This window comes from Macrobrachium rosenbergii, chromosome 36 (genome assembly GCF_040412425.1).
Source record: "Macrobrachium rosenbergii isolate ZJJX-2024 chromosome 36, ASM4041242v1, whole genome shotgun sequence".
In the NCBI taxonomy this organism is placed as follows: domain Eukaryota; kingdom Metazoa; phylum Arthropoda; class Malacostraca; order Decapoda; family Palaemonidae; genus Macrobrachium; species Macrobrachium rosenbergii.
The window spans coordinates 10,013,902-10,035,974 of NC_089776.1; the positions used below are offsets into that span (position 1 = coordinate 10,013,902).

Below are 22,073 nucleotides of genomic sequence, written 5' to 3' on the forward strand. Positions count from 1 at the left end.
CACGTAATCTGAACACAACAAATGTCCACGTTGCATCATAGTATTTCTAACACTTTTTCCCACAGCCCAACTCGCCCAATTTTCTCCATATGTGAGGCCAACTGTTCACTGATCAAGTCATTCAAGAACTCAAGAACATACAGACAAGGAATCACACAACAAATCCGTACTTTATATTATCCTATGCAGTACCTACTGCATAGGATAATATATAGAGATTTATTGTGATGCTTTGTCTGTATATTCTTGAGTTCTTACCACAGTAGAACAAGTAGGCTGACACTACGGTACATGGTGCCTTTGGCAACTCACAACATTTTCTACTAGATAACTTGAAAAAAAATCAAAGACATTGTGAAAAATATTCAAATCTTTTATTCAAACCATTCATACATTAATAAAATATATTTATGAAAATTTCATTATATACAAAATCTGACACTCGACTCCCATTGATACAAAGCTTCATAAATGTTATTTGAATCCGTTACCAAACGTATTGTAAATACAAAAAAATGAATACTTAAAAATCTGAGAAGGGCATATCAATAGACTACACTACGCATTCTTTATAAGCAATTCAAAATATGCTCTCGTTAGAAGACTCCCACAATAACAGACCACCTTATTAGCTGACTTTTCTAGTTCAATTGTGTTATCAGACTAACTTAATATTAATACTCTTAAGTATGCTTATCTCAATGAATGGGACAAGACTGACAGATAATTAGCTCAGTGTGAGACGGAGAAACAATAGGGTCTTGCAAGCACTATGTGTCTCTTCTATTTACTTTGTAAAAGCTTTTTCTGATGCACTCTTTGTGATTGCCAATTATGTTCTCCATCAACTGTGATTTTGCTGTTACAATTAGTTGGCTGTGCTTTTCTTATACCTCAGTATTACATAACTTCATTTTGAACATTCTTTCACTATTTTATACAAGAAATTAAAAAGAAAACTACAATAAAATATTAAGTAAACAAAAGGCAGGAAAGTAAATTACAGGATAAACACAAAAAAAGCATTGCAACTGAATATTAAACACACCTCAAGCTTACAGACAGAAAAATAGACAGACACTACTAATAGTATCCAGATCACCTTCATACAATCAAAAGAGAAAGGGTAAAAACCAAGGAGATTCAATTTTTACATTACCATGCTCCTTCTTTGTTAGTACTGAACTATGCCTCTTAAATCGTTTTACACACATACAGACCAATCTAGTGTTTTGAACTGAAATTAAACGGAGTCTGGAATGTGGAAAACCATACCCTAAGCTAAACCGAAACAATGCACTCAAGGCATTTTCTAAAAGCACTTACACAAACCTTCAAAGTCTGTTATTAGGAGAATCTACTACACTCAAAAGACCAAAAAAAAAAAGTATATAATATACATAAACTTATTCTTACTGAAAAGAAACAAGCATATTTTGAAGCAACAAGCCCATTTTGTATGTACACTTTGTAAAGAAAAATATTTTCAGGACAGATTTCAAGAAGGCTCTTAGAAATAAATAGCAAAACTCTTCAGAGATTTAAAAATGAAAACCTGTACAAAGGTTGTAAAAACTTGAAAAAAATCAAAAGTGAATTTTCACTTGATCTTGAGAAGGCTTTAAAGCAATATGAAATAGCTTTGAACATGAAAGTTTCTGCACAGGATTGTATGGCCTACCTTCTCAAAAACAATCACCACTTATGAACGTTCTCCTTCATAGAGTAGACAATGTAAAGGGGGAAAAAAAAGACAGCATATTAGATAATATCAGTCATCAACTAGGTTAGATAATGGCTACCGACTGGAAAAAGTCAGTGCTGGTAGACAAGAGCCTACTCTAACAAGTTCAGTGAATTCACATATAATGCTGAAACAGCAAAACGAAGTGTCACTGCAGCACTGCAAAAAACATTACATCAAATATCAAACGAACCTGAAAAAAAGGAGGAAATAACAAAAACAATAAAAAGCCCCAATTCCTTTAATGTCAAGTAGAACACTTGAAAATGTACAGCTCTGCTGCAATGAGAGAGAGAGAGAGGGAGAGAAAAAGGTCAATGCACGTACAATCTAACTAAAGTCGGGATCAGTACCGTGCATATTCTGAAATTAAACTGAAAAACGACAACTGGATAGAGACATTTTTATTGAAATGTTTCATCCAATACCTTGATTTTCAGACTTCATTTTTGGCGAAATGAAGCCAAAAAAATAAAGATCATTAGTGGGAAAAGGTTTCAGTAAAGAAAATTATTCTTACATAAAATGAAATGCAAATTATAAAACTTATGGCAGTAAAATCTGAGCACTTTCCAAAAGTATGCAACAACATCACACCTTTCCAGGGATGGCAAAATAGAGAGAGAGAGCTTCCAAATCATATGGAACTTTTTACCAGCTGTACAGGGAAAGTTAAAACTCCAGTTCAGCCTCAAAAGGGGAAAAAATTGGGTACCTGGAAACCTAGAAAACCTTAGTTCCAATTATCATTATGATTGACTGCAGTTTTCCAGACAACAGTCATATTTCTTCTCCAAGTTATTGGACAGATAAGTGATAAGACCCCAAATGTAACATATAAAAAAACAAAAATTAATGCAACTGGAGCCTAATGGCGCAACCTCAGGAAACCTTAAGCACTGTCACTTCTAAAAGCAAAAAGTACTATAGGTATAGGTGGTACTCTTTCAGTTTTGAAATTAGAGATGAAGGGTAAAGTTTAATGAATTTAAAAGATTTAAACAGTTCAAAAATTAAGATTTATAACCGTTTAAAAATTAAACATCTGAAATAGTGAAGCCACTCACGTGGCATTAAACAGGTGTATTAACACCTGGGAAAGCCTATTGGTAATCACTACAAAACTACTTTGTTTTGTTATGTTTTTCTACATTTATGGAATAATAAATCTGTGTGAAAGACTGACAATCACGCATATATTGATAAAACTGGTACCATGTATATATACATCCATTATCCAACAAAACAGAATAACTTTGTATCAGATACATATGAGAAAAGAACTCTCAAAATGGAATGAGGAAAAACGCAAGTGAGAGAATTGTGGAAGAACAATAACTTGCTCCCAAGTCCAAATCTCAGTGTCTTCATAGCTGCTTGAAAGACTTCATCCTCCACTCCTTTTACGATTCTGCACCCATTGCTGACTTCCAATCCCTTTAGTACAGTATTAGAAATCTGTTTCTGATTTCCTGGACTCCTTCTTTTGCCCTCGCACTTTCTGACCTTTTCCACTCATTACTTACTTTTGTGTGTAAATGTTGTTGCCGTACAAAAAGAGTGATGCAATGTTCATCACTTTGATGAGTCTTTATTTCTCCCACTTACTAATCATTCAATTCCCCACATTCACCAAATTTTTTACATTCACCAGCAACTCTTTACAACACTTTGTTACATTGTCCTTAAACTGAACCGTAGCAGATGTCTTGAAATCTAAATCTTCGAGAGTGCGATTGCAAACTTTAACGAGAAATTCTGCTCCCGAGATCATTCTCGCTTTTCCAGATGCTTTAGTGGACTCCAACCTGTAACAGAGAATAAGCAATTAAAGAGAGAACAGGTAAATACACTGAACACAAAAGAGTAAAATAGACATTAGGATATTCTAATAATTTTACAATACAACACATTTTTTTACAACTCCATTAATCCCAAATAGACTTCCTTTTTGTGAGACAGACCTATCCTCACCAACACTCCATCCTACACAAAGAGGATCATTTTTTGTACCATCCTCTACCTCAAAGAATGAAGTGAAGGGAGGAGGGCACTGCATATAACAATGAGTCAAAGAAGAATCACATATTGAATTAAAGGAGTCACATGAACAATGAAAATAATGAAAAATGAAAACGCAAGTACTTCACGTGACACAGCAACAAAAGGCACTAAGGTAGCAATAAAACCATTAAAAGCTGCAACACCTTAAAGTGAAGTACATTCACTTAATATGTGAATGAATGGTACAGCAATGCACAGGAAGCATCTATCTTAAAAAGCACAGAAACACAACTGACTTCACAAGTCATAGCGTAATGAGGCATCACACTGCAAGACAGTGGGGTGCCAGTAGTTGTGGCTGGATTAAGGGTATTTATGATCAAGAAGCTCATAAGAACAAAACAAGAATCAAACATAACAAAACGTAACAATAACATAAAAAGTGCAACTGATTGCGGAACAAAAAAAAAAATCTCTATATGAAATCCCCAGAAGTGTGGAGTGCACCTGTCTGTTCAACAGGGACCCAATTTAAGGAAGGGAGGGTATGGCAGAATATACCAGGGTATATTCTGCTCTTCATCTACATTTTTTAAAAAGTTCCTCAGCACTTGACTTTTATCTTAAGCAAGTATTTAAGCCTCACTATAAGTAATAAAAGGGCAATAAACAAATACTCTGTGATTCAGAAATTTGAAGTTGATAACCAGAATGTAATTTTCAAATTTCACAAGCAATAACTCTTCCCGTAGTGTCAAAAAATACACAGACATGTCAGACAATATGCCTAGCATATAATAAAATGTTTGCCCAGAAAATTCCAGTGTTTCCTGCATTATAGCATAAGGTTGGCAGTATCCCCATTTTATCACATAATTCCTACTCTTGTCCTTGCCAAGCACATAAGGGCACCTACGTCTCTACCAGTACGCAACAGCAATGAGCCAGAGGATTACCGTACCCTGTACTCGAAAACTTACTCTTCCTTAGCCTGGTCCACAGAATACTGCTTCTGATACAGTGACGACTTCTGGCCCTTCCGAGCTTCAGTTATCTGCTGGTGAAGACGTTCGTTTTCCTGCTGCATTTCTTTTTCCTGAAAAAATGGCAGACTACTTACTCACAGCAGTTAAGAGATAGTCGTCAAAAATTAAATAAAAATGACATTAAGGGACCTTGTCTCAGAGGAAGAGTGATATCAAAGAGGGAGACTCACCAGGTCTGACAAAACTGCTTTGGCACTTCAGATCATTTCGGCCATCATCAACTGACAAAAAACCGATGACACGAGAGACTCAGAACGTGATGTGTATCGCTTACCTCAAAGTGTAGATATAAACTACCTACCTACACTTGTCTTAAGCAAAATAATATACCACGGATGTTTGCACAGAGCCAACAAGCTATAATTAGCTCTGTTTTGACACCCATGACCAAACACAGTTTTGACAGTCTCCTGGATTATCTTCAATCTCATACCTTTTACCTCTCATCATAGACATGATCCTTATCAACATTCCTTATTTAAAACACTTTCCTCGCTAAGCTTGAATCTATGTGAATGGCAGTATAATTCTTTTCTACTGAAAAATTCAATATTGTTTTATTGACGAACTTTCAGCTATATTAATGGCTGCATATCTGGTCAAAAGTAGTGGACTTAGAATTGAATTATTAGTTACAATATGAGTGCAGTAGTTGAGGGATGGGTCAAGTACCAACGCCATTTATACATGTATTCAACCATTACCTTGTACAAGTCAGGTGGGGAAGTTGTAAGAGGAAGCAATCTGAATACAGTACAAAACAGAAATATTCTTGATAAGTTCATGTAAGTTACAGAATCATTATTTTAATCTACTAAAGAGGTACTGACCCATAAGCTTTTCTCTCATTCCATCAATTTTATTTTCTACAATTTCTGGATTTACGCAGAAGGGGAAAACATGGCGGTTCCACCTTTGTTAAATCAGAAAACTAGAGTTGTCTCTCAGGTAACTCAATTCATTACATTTATAAGCATTTCTGGCCATTATTGCAAAACAAATCATGAAGTAACATATACCAAAAATCACTGCATCCAGCACTGAAATTACTGTCTTGAAACGTCATCGATAAGCATTTTTGAAAACAAACCTCATTCAGAATCTCATTCTTAGTCAGGGTGATGTCTTCTTCTAATCTTCGAAGTTTACTTTCCAGTTTCTCCATTTCGCCTTTCTTCTCCTTCAAATTCTCTTGAACCTAACAAAAGAAAGAAAAATTCAACACCACAGAAAGCTGTATCTTGCCACACAAGAGCTGACTTTAAAATAGTTTAATGAAACCATAAGGTCACATTTCTAAACAAGCACTGGGCTTTCCAAAAATGTCTGTACTTGAATTAGGAAAACTGGTAGTTACTAGTGCCACAGTGCTTTGGATATCAGTGTGTGTGTGTGCCCTATGTTTTCCTATACAAACTCTAGAAAATAATACAGGGAACAAAAAAAATTTTTTCCATAACAAGGATAATCCTCCCAACACCATCGTTAATAAGCCATTAACTAAATGTAAAAACAAATGATAATATTTTTAAGGAATTATAGTGTTTCTATAACCTGTGACAAAATTCTTATAGGAATTACAGTATTTCTATTTATTTTTACCATTTAATTCTTCAAGCCCAACATGGTTTCATTTCTGTACATTCATGGTGGGTTACCCTGCAATCATTGCTTTTCACTTTCAGTAAATTATTCAATAAATTACATGAGATTTTCAACACTATTATCATGTAGGATTTTGGTCAATGACTTTGCCAAACCGTTGGATAATTCAAGTGTTCTAACCACGTTTAACACAAACTAGGCTAGGCTATGGTGATTGTTAGGATAAGTGTATTATAATAAACTTTCAATTTTCACCTTACAATAGCATTATCAGGACCTAACGCCATCGTAACTTGGGAAGCATCTGTAAAACTAATAATATATTGATATTTGGGAACGCACAGATCCACTAAGAAGCCCATCACTGAAAGAGTGAAGGCAACTTGCTTGTTTAAACAACAGTTAATACAACTATTTATATACTGGCATTGTAATAAATATCATAGATGTTATGGCAATAGGAGACCAATTAAGTAAAACACATCCATCGGTCATTAAAAACATTCATGAGTAAAATTTTCCTCAAATAACAAGAGATTATGAAGAAATATAATGTAAATAATATTAAGCATATGAAAGCACAGAAATATTATTAAAAAAAAAGGACTGAGGAGGAACAATTAACGCCAATGCTTTGCAAGAGAGGCAAAGACAACAATAATAATAGCTTGCTCTAAGTAAACACAGGAGCTTTCCAATGGGACATATACCCTGTAATTAAAACACAAAAAAGCTTTACATGCTGTACTAGCATTATATGCAATCTTGTACTGTAATCAGAGGTAAATTACAAATGCAATAGAACCTGTTAAACACCTCATATGAAACAAATTAAAACTTAACTATGGCAACAATTATATAACAGACATTAAGCAAAATTTCAGTACACCTGAATTCAATAAATGATGGATACTAAGACAATTAACAGTTAGTTGAACCAGACCACTGACATGGAAATTTGACAAATAAGAACTTATAAAAAATTACCTCCACTTTTCTAAAGATTCTATAAAAAATGATCTCCACTTTTCTAATGATTCTAGAGTCAAAATCTTCCATTTTAACATTTACTGACTCCCACAAATATTGTAATGTATCTTCGTCAGTTCTTTGAAACTGTGCAACAAATGTTTCACGTAGCTCAAGCACAAAAACCCTTAAATTATTAAAACATTAAAAATACTTACCACTGTTAGCTCCTCGTCTTTTCTCATTTTGTTACTCTGTGTATCATAGCTTGAGTGCTTTGTGTTCTTTTTGACCTCATAGAGGCCACTAATCAACTGCTTTCTCCAGTACTGTATGTTGTCTTCAATGTTACCACCCTCAATTTCAAATGCTCCACCAAGTTCGAGCTCAGCAACTAAGGAGTTGTAGCTCGATACCTTATCGGAAAATTCTTTCTGAGACTTTCCCAATGAAATTTGTAAATTCCAAATCTGTAAGACAAAATTAAATACATTAATGAGCTACAGTAGTAAAAAAACTAGACCTTCACTTATTAACCGATAATTCTTAAGACTGTATTACATTTGCACATTATGACATCTGCAGTAACAAATAAATCACCGACCAAGTGCATGATTATGAACTGACTTACCTGAGAATCCATCTCATTACCTTGGGCTTGCAACTGGGTTATCAGTACAGCAACATCTTTTGCATGATTTTTGAATCTCGCTAGTTCACCAGCACTCAGCGCTTGTTTTGCTTTGATGGCCTCAAGTCTACACTGTTCTTCATTCAACTGTTGAAGATGAAATTGAAACTTAACAAAAGGCAAGGTCTCACATTAAGACATCTATTCACACAAAACTACTTCTTTCGGTTTCTCTTGCATTCAAAATACAGTGTTGTAAAATCATACAATTACTATAAAAAAGTGATTATAAGTGTTTGTCTGCATTCTCGGCATTCGGGAATGGGGTCATGTTGATTGTTCATCAATCATCCACTGGGCAAGTGTGTGTGTGACCAATTCAAAGGCAGGATAACGTTACTTTAACATGGACTTCACTTCGGAACAGTTGAATTTTTTAATTTGCCATTGTCAGATTCATTGTTCCACAAGACTGCCAATTACCCAATACAGTATGGTGTGTTTTAGAGATAGCAACAAATCACTAACAGGAACAGGTATATCTGATCTATTCATGGTTATGGGAGCTTTATTGCTCTACCATCATCTTCAGTTCCTGCAATGCCTGTATGTGCAGGGACCCATTACTTTTTTGAATAAACAAAGAGATTTCAGGAAAATCATTCTGAAAGGCTTCTCATGTACTTCTAGTTACTGAAAATTACAAACTTCTCTGGTCCCACTTCCATTAATTTTAACAGCCGACCATATTGCAGACAATTCCGTCATGAAAACAGACACATTATGGGGTAAGGAGAACAGGCTTGTTTCATTAGTTGGGTGATATTATAGAAGACTTGTATCTACCTATCTGTATAAAATATGTAATGTGAAACTTTACAAGGCTTGTTTCATTAGTTGGGTGATATTATAGAAGACTTGTATCTACCTATCTGTATAAAATATGTAATGTGAAACTTTACAATCTTATATTCTATGGATAGACAGTACAGGTGTGTACAGACACACTTTACACACAATCTAAGGAGGGGGATGATTCAAATGCTAGAGGAAGTGTTATATTTACATTTATTCACTGGAAAATTGTTAGCTCTAACTGAGAAAGGTACTAGTGGATTATATATAATAAGCCTTTTTAACTGCAAAGTTTTCCGGTTGTAGAGTCACTTGCCTGAATCAAAATTGCACTTTGTATGGTAAACAAGTCACTATGAGGAAAGGGAAGAGATTTGTCACTTTCAACTTGTAAGTGAGAAGGACTTGAATACTCCATTGCAGATTCAGAGTTCATTGTAAATTCTGATTCCGAGTTGTATACTTAGCTTCTATAGTCTCTTTAGCCTTTGTAATTTCTTTATATAGTAACATCAAGGTTGACCTTCCAGCTACCCAGATTGTAAGCAATAGCTTTTTTTATATAAGCAATATTCTTTCTGTTCAATTGTGTATCAAAGATTAAAGCTTATAACCTCAATGTCTGGCCAACAGGCATCAGACTGTTTCTCACTTTTTTATTCCATGCCATTACTCTTTTTCCATCTGATATCTTTATAAAACATGACTGCTTGCTTTTGATGAAGAAAACTGAAAGCCTATTGAAAGCGCCCATGTATATATTTACTATTGTGATGGGTGTGTTAAGAATACACCAGGAAAGAATACACTCACTAACCTAGAGGCATTTTAAGAACATTTCTAACTGTACTTGATAGTTAACATTTGATATTGTCTACAACAAAGAGAAACAATGTTTCACTCACAATACTTCCCTCGCGTGTAAGTTCAACCTCTGCTATCCTTACAGCAGGCACTTGGCGTTGTTAGATCACCTCAGTGAGGTTCTACTTATGTGATGTTACATATAAATCCTCCTGTTTATTTGTTGGGACACTTGTCAAGGCAAGCCACGTTTTACCAGTAGGGAGGGATATGGGTTAGCCAACCTCATCTTTGTATTACACATGAATATGGCACACATGTATTCTACGGTATTCTATTTACAGTAACGAATATTTTTCAGTTCTCCTGATCCCTTGGAGGAGCCAAATAACGTAAGAAGTCAGTAAAATCTCAAGAAGATACAAATCCAATACAGTACATAGTACAGAGCAGTAAATTCCAATATGATCATGCTTCCCTGAAAGAAAATTCAAGGAATCTGGGGGCTCTGATGACTTACCTGTGATGCCTCTGCTTTAAATTCTGCAAGCGCACACTCCAGCTGAGCCTTTTCAGTTTCCTTGGCTGTTACGTGAACCTGAATTTCTTTAATGTGACACTCCATTTTCTCCTTGTCAATCGAAAGCTACAAAATAAATCCAACTCATGAAATTATTGTGCAGGCAAGAGATTTAATGTAGTGCATTAATAAGGTCACTATACAGACAATTTCCAACAGCAAAATAGTCATCCATCTCTTGAGTGTACAGGCGACACACACCAGTATCATCAAAATTCGATCATACCACATAAAGCACTTAATACAGTATTAACATTCACATTTTTGCAATCCCAACAATAATAGATTTCTGAAGCAACCATACACTAGTTATAAATACCTGTTCAAACTGAATTTGCAGCTGTTCCAATCTCTCAGGGCCTCTGCTAGCTATAGATATTTCTTCATCCAGTTTTTCATTATATTCTTGTTGACTAATTATGTCTTGCGTTCGAACCTCAAAGAGCTCTTCCAAGGCATGGTGGTATTCCTTCCAAAAAATATATTAATGTAAATACAAAATTAAGTAACAAGTACATTTCCTAGTAATCAAATCAATGCAGCAGAGAGCAAAATGTAATCTATCCAGAAAAAATGGAAAGGAGTGTATTTATCAGGATATTTAGGCTATAAATCTATGCACTTTCAGCCATTCAGCGCTAAGGCAGTGAAAAGAGGGAGTTTGAGTGGTTGAACAGCAAGATAAAAGATCCAGCAATATACACAAAATAAATGAGACAAAGTACAAATGGTAATTAAGTCAGTTTTGCTAAATACATTTCTTTGTTTCAGCCAATCAGAACGGGGTACAATTTTCATTCTTGTTTTGTTCCTTCACTCCACACAGGTTTCTTTGGCTATAGCATTACCTCCTGCCAGTGATGCATGGTCATTCTGTGATACCAACACTAAATGCACAAATCAGAACGATAAAGCAGTCAATTGTGACGGAGGATGAAGAAAAGAAAAATTGATGAGAGAAAATGTGATAAGGGAAAATCTCCCTTCCAACATCTGAGACTTCAGATCTGCATTAGCATGTTGTAGTCCATACTAATAAGACATAAAACTGGATATACAGCCTAACATAAAATATTAAAAAATCTGTATATTTATTCATAAGAGCAACTTATCCTCGACTGCAACTTGACAAGACAGCTTTACATACCTCGTGCTGTTTCAAAATTTCATCGTCGTCATTACAATTATAGATATCAAAAAGCTTTGATATTTTTTTGTTTTTGGTGGAGGAGTCCATGTCAAAGTCACACGGAAATGCTACAGAAAATGGATCTGTGATGTCATAAATGCTGAGGATGTCGATCATCCACGCTAACATGGCCAAAACAGTAGGCCAAGTGTGTCGAGACCCAACTGAAAAATTAAAGGATATTAATAATTATATATCACTACATGAACTTTGATTTTTTACCCATTTTCTAAAAGAAAGAATGTTCCATTTTCTAAAAGAATGTTCTATCTTGATTAGTTCTAACAACTGGATTTGAATATAACTTTTATGTTTACTTTTCCCAGACATATTTTGATGTGCTATGAGTTCTCACCACTTTTCTGCCTCCCATGAAAGAGAATTCACATCTCACCTGAACTTCTGAAGCACCAATGATTCAAGTTCATGACTGATGATGATTATTCTGTTATTAAGTCTCAAATCACACAAAACTTCCAAAAAATTGTGTTACCGAGCCTTACTTCAACAACTACTAATTCAATTACTGGCTATTGCCCCATTATTCCAGGCAGTACAGTATACTAAGTCAAATTTAAGAGAGTTGTATAGCATATGATTAATTACTTATCTCTACAGCTTTGCAGATTATTCAAAAGTGTTCCAAAGCCACCTGACCCCAAATATAAGCTTTCCATGCCTCAACATGGGGGAGCATGGGCACTTATACAATGAAATCCAAGGTTGACAACCTACACCATGCAAAGAGGTACCCAAAGAATAAATAAATAACAACTTGTTATTTGAAACGAGTGCTTCTCAGCTACAACTATTTTAAAGAAGTTGAGCAAAAAAATTAAAAATCTTAACTTATAAATACTAGTACATTCATTACTAACACTGTCCACTTACCAGATATGAAAGTTGACTTTGACATCTGATTAGGATACTTCAAAAGTTTCATCAATTGTGGGATTTCCTCTTCTAATTTATGCGGAAGGGTGTGCGATGGATTCAAATGATGGTATATAAACTGAAATAAAAATAAGTGCCCTATACAACACTTGTTCCGACACAAAAAATAATTAATATGATTTCAGTACAAATTTTCACAAAGAGGAAACCATATGCAGTCATTAAAATGGAAAAAATGTAATGTTTGCAATATATACATACATCAAACATACAAACATGAAAGTGAAGAGCAAGATGTGCTGAAAGGGAAATTGAGAGTAAAAAGGGTTTTATAGGTGTAACAGGAGGAAAACCTCACAGTTGCACTGTGAAACAACTGTTAGGAGAGGGTGGAAAGCAAGACAGAAGAAAGAGAATATGAACAGAGGTACAGTAAAATTAATGAAAGGGGTTGCAGCTAGGGGCTGAAGGGTTACTCTGGTAATGATAGCAATAACTGCAAGCCAATCTTCATTCTCCCAGCACTCTCAATGGCAACTAGTTGATTTTGAGTCTTTAAATAAATACCATGAAACACGACACTCTCTTCAAGATCGTTAATATGTAAAAGTAAAACAAGACTTGTCATGCCCTTTAGGAGCTAAATCATTTAATCTATAACCATGTATGCTCTCTAATATTAGCAGTATTTTATCTTTGGTATCCATCCATATTAGGTATGAATCTAAGGAAATCCAATACATCTGATAAATGACCCAACTTTTATCTCATCTCTGCAAAGTTACTTCACTGTCCCTTCTCAGCAAATACTACTTTAGTCACTGTTTCATCGAGCCCGATGGAAAGATCAGGCAGCCTCTAACAGCAATGAGCCCAAGCCACCTTTTTCTACATATAATCTTTGAAAATTGGTAATCACTGGACTGCACTGCTCAATGACTTTTTCGCTGAATGCCAAGTTTTAGCATTCTATTAGATCCACTGAAGTAGGTCATTAGATTACTTACAGAATGTGTAAATGGTATGTCTATTGCAAAATGAGAAGCTCTTTATTTTTCCTTGTACATTACTAAAAGATATATTTGACAATGAGGACCATGGTAGTTACAATGTCAGCTTCAAAGCACAGAATCATAGTTTCAACACAAGTTTGCAACAGCAGCAATCTCCTGACACATCAAAGAAGTTTCCCTTTCCACCTCCCTTGAATGTGCATCCCAGTCATTGTCTTGTTTCCCCAAAAATTTGGCTATATCAGTACCCTTTTTTGATAATTTATTCTTTCTAAGCTATAATCCTTGCATTATTCTCTTCATTTGCTTGTGATAATTACCTAAGATTTAACTAATTTTGCCCTTCTTAAATGCCCTACCTGAAGTGTTCATGCTGTTTTTTGGTTATATAAATATATCTAACATATTTTCTCCTTTGATCATACTGTTTTCAGATAGTTTGTGCTAGCTTAGCTGTTCCTGTTTATGAATGCTTTGCAAGCTCAAATATGTTTTTTCTTACTCACATTTATTATTAAGGTATTTGTGCGTGCCTAGCTTATTATATTCATTGGTTAGTTCAGACAAGTTGTTTCTGATTACTAATATTGGAATTAACTAACATTCTTTATCTCCAAACAGTATTATTATTTACTGTAGTGAACTTGCATCGAAGTTGTCCATGTGAAGTATGAAGTATGGTAATTCAATACAGTGGGTGACACTGTGCTCCCAAATGTACATACATGTACTGTATAGTGTATACACAAAAATCATTTAGTACCAATATTCTCAAATTCAGGGTGTATATTTTTATGCCCTGAGTTTATTCCCAATTCCTACCATATGAACACCAAACAGTCTTGAAATAAACATTTAAGAATACACTGAATTACTACAATGAGTCAAGTTCTCAGTAATCATTAGATCAACACAAGAATTGGACTTTATAAACTTCACTGAACATACTGAAATACCTTATCCTTAAGGTGTCTGCTGGTTCATAGACTTATTCCTCAAATCATTTCCAACTCTACACGTTGAACAGGGGTAGAAATTACATAACATCCAAATGCCGTAAGGATCACATTAAATGTGCCTTGGAAACTTTCTAAAGACCATTTTCAATAAACAGAAACTCATCAACCACCAACCATACAACTAACAATAATATGGGCCATAGGCTGAGTATGCTGAAACAGAGTTCATATCTTCACTAAAATTAAAAATGACACAACTGGAACAAAGGTTACTGAATATCAACAATCAGCTAAAGAATCATAAGATGATAAAATGTTGAGAACGTACGATACTGCAGGTCAATGCTCAAGCTTGAAGCACATCTTTTCAGTGCATTGGTTTGACTCAACTATTACTCACCTGTGAGGTAACACACTGGTAAGATTCATAAATTATGACTGGTTTATTTAATCCACATCTGTCAGCTAAAAGCACATGTAAAATGCAAGTATTTGTATCCTTGTCAGAAGACTGACATAGCTGAGACTACAAAAACGAAAAACAAAACATGTTGGATACAGAACTGCGACTTCACAATCATCTCAGTACTGTATCTTCTGAACTCCCCAGTTTGGGCACTCATGGTCTCAAGATAAAATCTGTCAAGTTGATGAACTGCATGAAAAGACTACAGGGTTGACTGTGCTCAAAATATGACATGCATCATCTTTCATAAGAAAACTTGTAACATTTGGCCTCTATAATTCTCCTGAGTCAACAAAGCAAGATTAATATTAATGACAGCTGCATGACCCAGCAGAGTTTGTTTCACATTATTCACCATACTAAAACTGCAAAATATCAACCATAACATCGTTAATATTACTCACTGCAAATATGTGTGTGAAGTCTTTGGTTGATGGGTTAAGGAGATTTCGTCGATGAATCTCACAGTCATAGCCCTTGGTAATCAAGAATTCTAAAATCTTGTCAATGCATTCACTCTTGAATGAAGCATCTCCAATTGGTCGAGTTTCCTTCCTGTTCTTTCCTCCAACGCTAGAATTGCGGACAGACTCGACAGACAATCTGCAAGAGTGACAATAAATTTTGCATGTATTGTAACATGAATAAAAATTATAAATCAACTGTTCCCTATTACACCTGATTATGGCAATTATCTGATGTTTATGCAGGTAATACAAAATACATCTGACAAACTTTTGATCCTTAATAACTTCCTCATTATGTGGAAAATTTGTGCCACTTATCTCAATGTCTTTTGAAAAGGTTATGTGCTAACATTACAATCAAACAGCACTACTCATTTCATTTTCTCTTACTGTTAGTATCCTTCTCATTGTCAACTGTGTTAGCATTCCTTAGTTCCAATCTGAACAAAAAATTACAATAAATTACTCGTGTAACAAGCCCACTTATTCACATTTCTATAATATCACTGGGTTTGCCAAAGATTCATTCTTAAATGACCACTGAAATTGGGAGCAAGATAAAAGCTAAAGTACCTATTTAATGATGTACAAGACCACTGGGAAAAATAAGACCAACCCCCAATTTCAGCAGCAAATATTAAGAAAAAATTTTTTTTTACATTGTAGGCTAAACATTTAATGTTACTGAAAATATATAACTACTGTATGGCAGAAAAAACTCAGACAAATCATTAAACTAGAGCTGGAAAACCTTCTAGTGGTAACTCTACTGTAATTTACAAGAAAAAACAAAAGCATAGGAGAAAACATTTTATTAAAACTCCCCTCCATATCTGCCTAGTTGCCTTTAGATTGATTATGTACTTCACCTTATTTTTCACTGGTACTTCATTTTGGCAGAAAGCCAAAACCTACCCATATTTTGCCACTGTTGAATGGCTGGGAAGAAACCCTTGGAGAACCTGTCATTTGTAATCACTTCATTCAGTTGCTAATCACATTCAGACACCCAACACTGACTACTCACCTGCTGACACTAGATGGGGCTGGTGTGACCAAATTACTGCTTGATGGGCCATGATTGCGAACAGGCGTGTACCTTGGAATGTTGCTTCGTGTTGGAGTGTAACGACCGGTTACCAGTGACAAACGAAGATTGCCTTCTGTGCTCCCTCTTACTTTCCTCAGTCCAGAACTAAGCCGGCTATTTGGGGTCATATCAGTGTTCCTGGGCTTGAGGACATTCTGCCGTTGCACAGAACTGGATCCAAAGTTTGACTTCCTCATTTTCACCTGCAATAACACTCTAAATTAGGCATGGATCACATTGTTTAAAAGCAAACAGTACAGAAAGGTTTCTTGATACAAACAAATTTAATGTGCAATCAAGTCTCTTGCTTATGTTCATATTCTCTTTCCTCTCTTTCTTTTTGGTTATTTAACTTCTTTCCTCTTCAAATTTTGTGAATAGGTTATGAGTAGCCTATCTTTTTTTTTTTCAGTGAATGGCTAAGAACCTGATTTAAAAAAGTACAGTTAAATGCAGCGCGAGTAATAGAAAAACATATAAAAGGAGGATTATTATAAAAGTAGGTTAAAGGGAGGTATTTTAATCAGGTATTTTAGGTTACAACACAGCCCTGTAAGTGTTACTAAAACCTGTAGATTAAGAAGGAATCCACCAAGGGCGGTTTTTGTCCTCATTATTTTTTGTTTTTACATACATGAACCATATCCTTTTAGTTCTCTATCATTCATTTTGAGCACATAGCCAGTTCACCTTGCTGTCGGTGCTATAAACAGATTTTAGAGTTTCCAACCACAGAAACCGTGGGGGCCTGATTCCCAATGAGGCAATATCCTACGAAGATTTGGTTAAAGGAAGAACATAAACAAGTAGTTTGCATAGGCACAGGCTGAAATGCAAGTTATCCAAACTAAGTTAGCAGGGCAAATAGTAGGCTATACCATGAAATTACGCTAACCTCTGAATAGCCTACACGGCATACCATACCCCTACACTTGGCCTACTGTACGCATTTGAAATCAGAGGCCTATACAGCCTAGCCTACGATAACTACGCCCACGCCTATACAGAATTGCTGCTCGCACGTCATTCTGATAAGCATGACGTAATACTGGGGGACCAGGGGGGGGGCGAAGCCCCTACCCTCGTCTGTATATTACCAAGACGCTCTCTAAAGGCTAACTTAGTCAAATAAATGAGGCTTAAGCCTGGTCTTGAGCCTTAATATTCGTTAGCATAAGGTTCGATACGATACGCTATAATAATCGTGCCCCCAGGATTCGTAGGTTACGCTAACTGTTCCGTAGGACATTCATTTATTCTAAATAATATAAATAACCTATTTACATGGAAATACAAGACAAAAACGGGGTTAAAATGGCGAAAAGGTGATCATTTTGGATATTGTTTTGCCTCGCGCTGATTCACCTCGATGACGTTACCGCAGCGCAACTCGTTTGTTTTCCTCATAACTCGTCTTAATTAGTTAATTTCGGGCGTAATTTGCGTAATTTAAAGTCTACTCACATTTATCTTGCTGTACGGATCGCGGGAAGGTGGCAAGTTCTCGCGACAGCTTTCTACGATGGTTTTTTCCCGAAAATATTTCTTGTTATTGCTTGTTCAAACTGTAAACACATTTGAAAATGGCGGCGCGTTCGAGTTTGCTTGAATTTTCGGTTTAAAGTGTCTAATTCAGTCGTATATACGTTTTTAGCGCGCTTATTAAATTAATTTGTTCGATTTAAAATATATTTATAGACTTAGGCGTTGAAAATTTGGTTGAGAGATACAAAAACGATTTTACTGACAGTTTGTAGATGAACAATGAATGTGTGCTCTTTTAAAGAAAACGGACGCTTATTTATGAACACTAACTAAGAAGGAATACCTTTTTTCTATTCATATTTTCGTATTATTTTTTGCTAGGTTATGTTCTGTCTTTAATTTTTATATCACATTATGTATACAAAAACAGCATATAAGCTACTTATATTCTTGTTAATTAGCTGTAAATCTTCTTCTGAATAGTTGTGATTTTGGAAAGTGACGGTCTTGTATTGTTTGTAAGGTGAAGAAACTGAAAGCGTCTAGGCGCTTATAATTAGTTGTCTTCATGAAAATAGCTAAATAAACGTAAAGTCTCTTCTCTACCTTTTTTTAAACTGAGTTCGCATGATTAAGCCGTATCAGATAGAATTAACAGCCAAACCAGAATGCAAAATATAGTACTTTGTTCACCCTTACCTACCAATTTTTTGGGGCCAAAACATAGTATGTGTTCCTCTTTACTTGCCAGTTTTTTTGGGGGGTCCACATTTGTTCAGTAACACGGGTCCCTATTGATTTGTCAGTTACAGTTCATAGTTTTGTCGAATAACTTGTTTGTATTCCAGTTTACTCGTAATTTCTGTTTTTAAATCAATATGTCCTCAGTTTCTAGCTAAATATCCTTATTTTTGCATATCCCTATTCAGTCTGGGATGCTATGGGCATCAGATTTCTTGCTCCAAAACATCTATTTCATCTTGGTCATAGTGAATTATACGTATTTCAAATCCTACGCGTTTTTATATCAGATTGGCTAAGCGATTCTGAGAGGTTCGTTAAAAACTTTGGTTTCATGAATATTATTCAGTTTGACAAGAAGCTTGTAAAGTTCATTTTGAACAGCATGGCCTTGCTTCAGTGTGAAATTTAATACACCATTACAAATGCATTTAAAATAGTAAACTCTTACGATTAATTGTTTTACATCTAAAGGTAATGTGTATTTTACCAGAGTAAATCATTGGTTTTTAAAATTTTATAATATTACACTGTGAAGTGAATGACCAACCCAGCCTCCCCGTGAATGAAGGCAGTACGTATCATGAACTTATGTGAAAATTTGCTTAGAAACATACTGTTTTTAAATCTTTCATTAAACTTAGTGGATCACTTCATGGACAACATCTGTCTTCACTAAAAATGGACTACTGCGTTATACTGCAGTGATATGAAGAGAATAATCATGCCTAAATCATCAGAGGGATGACACTAAGTCAAAATCTTAGACCTATCGTCTGTATCAGGTTCCTGCTTGATCTGATAGTAGCTGGACCATTCTGGTTTGTTGTAGATTGGCTGCCCATCTGCTGGTGGTGGTAGGAGAGTGGGCGTTGGACGATATTTCTGGGGTGTGGCTCACGGCTTACGGGGTCAAGTACTGGACATTCCAAGGTTTTGGTTTCCCTATCGAATCTGAAGAGTTTGTAGTTTCTCAGAGACCTTTGCCATGTCGAAAATAGTTGGTATCGAGTTAAGAGAAAAAACAAATAAAAAATGAGACAAATTTTCTTCGGCGCCATCGAGTTTTCTGTACAGCCGCTACAGCGTATAATCAAGGTCACCGAAAATGAATCTATCTTTCGGTGGTCTCGGTATAAGTCTGTATGGGCCGCGGCCCATGAAACTTTAACTACTGCCCGGTGGTGGCCTGGCCTTTTTCGTTGCCAGATGCACGATTATGGCTAACTTTAACCTTAAATAAAATAAAAACTATCAAGGCTAGAGGGCTGCACTTTGGCAAGGTTGATGATTGGAGGGTGGATGATCAACATACCAATTTGCAGCTCTCTAGCCTCTGTAGTTTTTAAGATCTGAGGGCGGACAGAAAAAGTACTGACAGAAAAATGTGCGGACGGACAGACAAAGCCGGCACAATAGTTTCCTTTTCAGAAAACTAAAAAGAGGGATTCGATTCTGGAGGTTAAATTTGAGGTTTATTTAAAAATCTCAAAGAATCATATAGCTAGACTGAGCGTGTACAGACTAATTCAGTTAGACCCATATCCAGGAACGAGTTAGTTGTATCGGCCTTATTATCCTTTAATTGATTTTAACAGCCACATAGATACGATCAGTACCAGAAATCAAAACATTTATTATTATTATTATTATTATTATTATTATTATTATTATTTGGCCAAGGGAGTCGTCACAGAAGATACGGAGATATTCAACATGTTACCAGAGAAATTGAACGCAGCTCTATCACGTTTAGCTGAATACGAAGACATTGGATAACAAACTTAAAAGCTAACTAATTAACTACTTGCAGATGAAAATAACTTTAATAAAAGATTCTCAATGTATTAAAGATGAGATAAACAACAGTCATGTCTTTAGAGAAACTAAGTGCTTATTCACTGGACTGGTGGAATCATGGTCTAGGAAATCTCGTTCTTAGACCAATGGCGGAACCTGATTACACGAATCTGTCTTTTGAAAAAAATATACCCCTGTAAGCCCTAAGTTCTCAATACGGTTGAGGTTACTAGATTAAACTAATACCCTGTCAAGGTCACAAATCCTTTATGCCCTGTAAATTTCTCCCTTACTTATAAGGGCTCTCTGCCTTTGATGAATTATGTTAAGTATGCCCTGAATCTTTGGCAAAAAATACCGCACTGCGCTTGCTCAGTCCTTTAGCTTGACGAAATTCGAACTTTCTCCAACGAGATCTTTCAACTCCGTCGTTTTGGAGGTGCGTCTGTTTTCTCCAAATGCATTAATTTGCGGTGTCTCTTCTCCCTTTACAAATCCGGCAGTTGGTCCTTTCAAACACATCAGTTGAATTAGCTGTAGGCAAAATTTACTTAAGCTCAATCAGTGACGTGTCCTCTTTGTTGTTTCTCCAAGGTTGAGGATATGATTGACCTTGAAGGATGCCTTATCCTTCCACAACTGTCATGGTGACCAAGGTCAAAGCCTTATTTAGACCTTGAATGGTGACAGTAACCACAGTGGTTTATTGTCCCCATAGGCCTACTTCTCCATCCGTATAGGCCTAAAATAATCAGGATAAAAAGGAGTGGCACTGCGCACAGCTTTATGTCAAACTTCCATATTTACTCTTTCATCCCTTCAGTATTTGAACTACGTACCATAAAGGAATATCGATGTTTTTGTTTAAACTTTAAAGAGGTTGTATATTGAATAGAATAAAATATAGAATTTAGGCCAAAGGCCCATCGCTGGGACCTACGAACTCATTCAGCTCTGAAAAGGAAATTGGCGGTAAAAAGGTTTGAAAGGCGTAACAGGAGAAAAACCTCGCAAGTTGCACTATGAGTCAATAGTTAGGAGATGGTGGACAGTAAGTTGGAAGACAGAGAATATGAACGGAGGTACAGGAAAAGGAATGAAAGGGGTTGCAGCTAGGGGCCTAGGGAAGGGACGCTGTGAAAAACCTAAAGTAATGCCTACAGTGCACCGCATTAGGTGCACTGACGGTACTGCAGAGGGAGGTGGGGGGGCGCATTTGTATATTTGATCTTCCTACAAATCGTTAGATTCTGATCCTGTATTTACTGAGAATATCCTGTATTCTACAATAAAGGCAATTTTAAGGTCTTCTTAAGAATACCAGGTCTACCTACGCGCAGGTAAATTGGGGGAGGGTTAATGGGGGTTTAATCTTCTGAAGGGTAAATCCTGTGACGTCAGACCGTTCTAGCATCCTGGAGCTAGCCATATAGAACGCTCATTATCCTTTGCTAAATATTTAATAACATTATTTTTTCACAGAACATGGATTTAATTAATAATATTGATAAATTAGGAATTTACGCATATTTTGATATAAAAAAATGTGATGCTTGAAAAAATTAGTGTAGAAAAACACACATCTTACGAAAAATTTTCACCGTTGTATACAACCAGTTTCTGGCGGTAAATCATAGGTCTATGATGTATCGTACGAACAACGTTTATGCACTTTTTCACAAAGATATATTGCTTAAAAAAGGCAATGTATTCAGATACATTGCTTGGAAA

At 35.7% G+C, this 22,073-nt stretch overlaps 1 protein-coding gene across 1 annotated transcript; it reads right to left on the reverse strand.

Moving 5' to 3' along the window:
• Positions 1–355: 355 nt before the first annotated feature.
• On the reverse strand, positions 356–17,910 carry LOC136856611 (kinetochore protein NDC80 homolog). The gene is made up of 12 exons (XM_067134539.1): positions 17,781–17,910; positions 16,254–16,519; positions 15,164–15,362; positions 12,319–12,439; positions 11,386–11,591; positions 10,558–10,707; positions 10,179–10,304; positions 8,000–8,146; positions 7,587–7,838; positions 5,885–5,992; positions 4,729–4,844; positions 356–3,552 (listed from the first exon to the last, which is right to left on the reverse strand). The coding sequence occupies exons 2-12, from the start codon at positions 16,511–16,513 to the stop codon at positions 3,360–3,362; spliced, it is 1,878 nt and encodes a 625-aa protein (XP_066990640.1). The 5' UTR covers positions 16,514–16,519; positions 17,781–17,910; the 3' UTR covers positions 356–3,359.
• Positions 17,911–22,073: the final 4,163 nt, after the last annotated feature.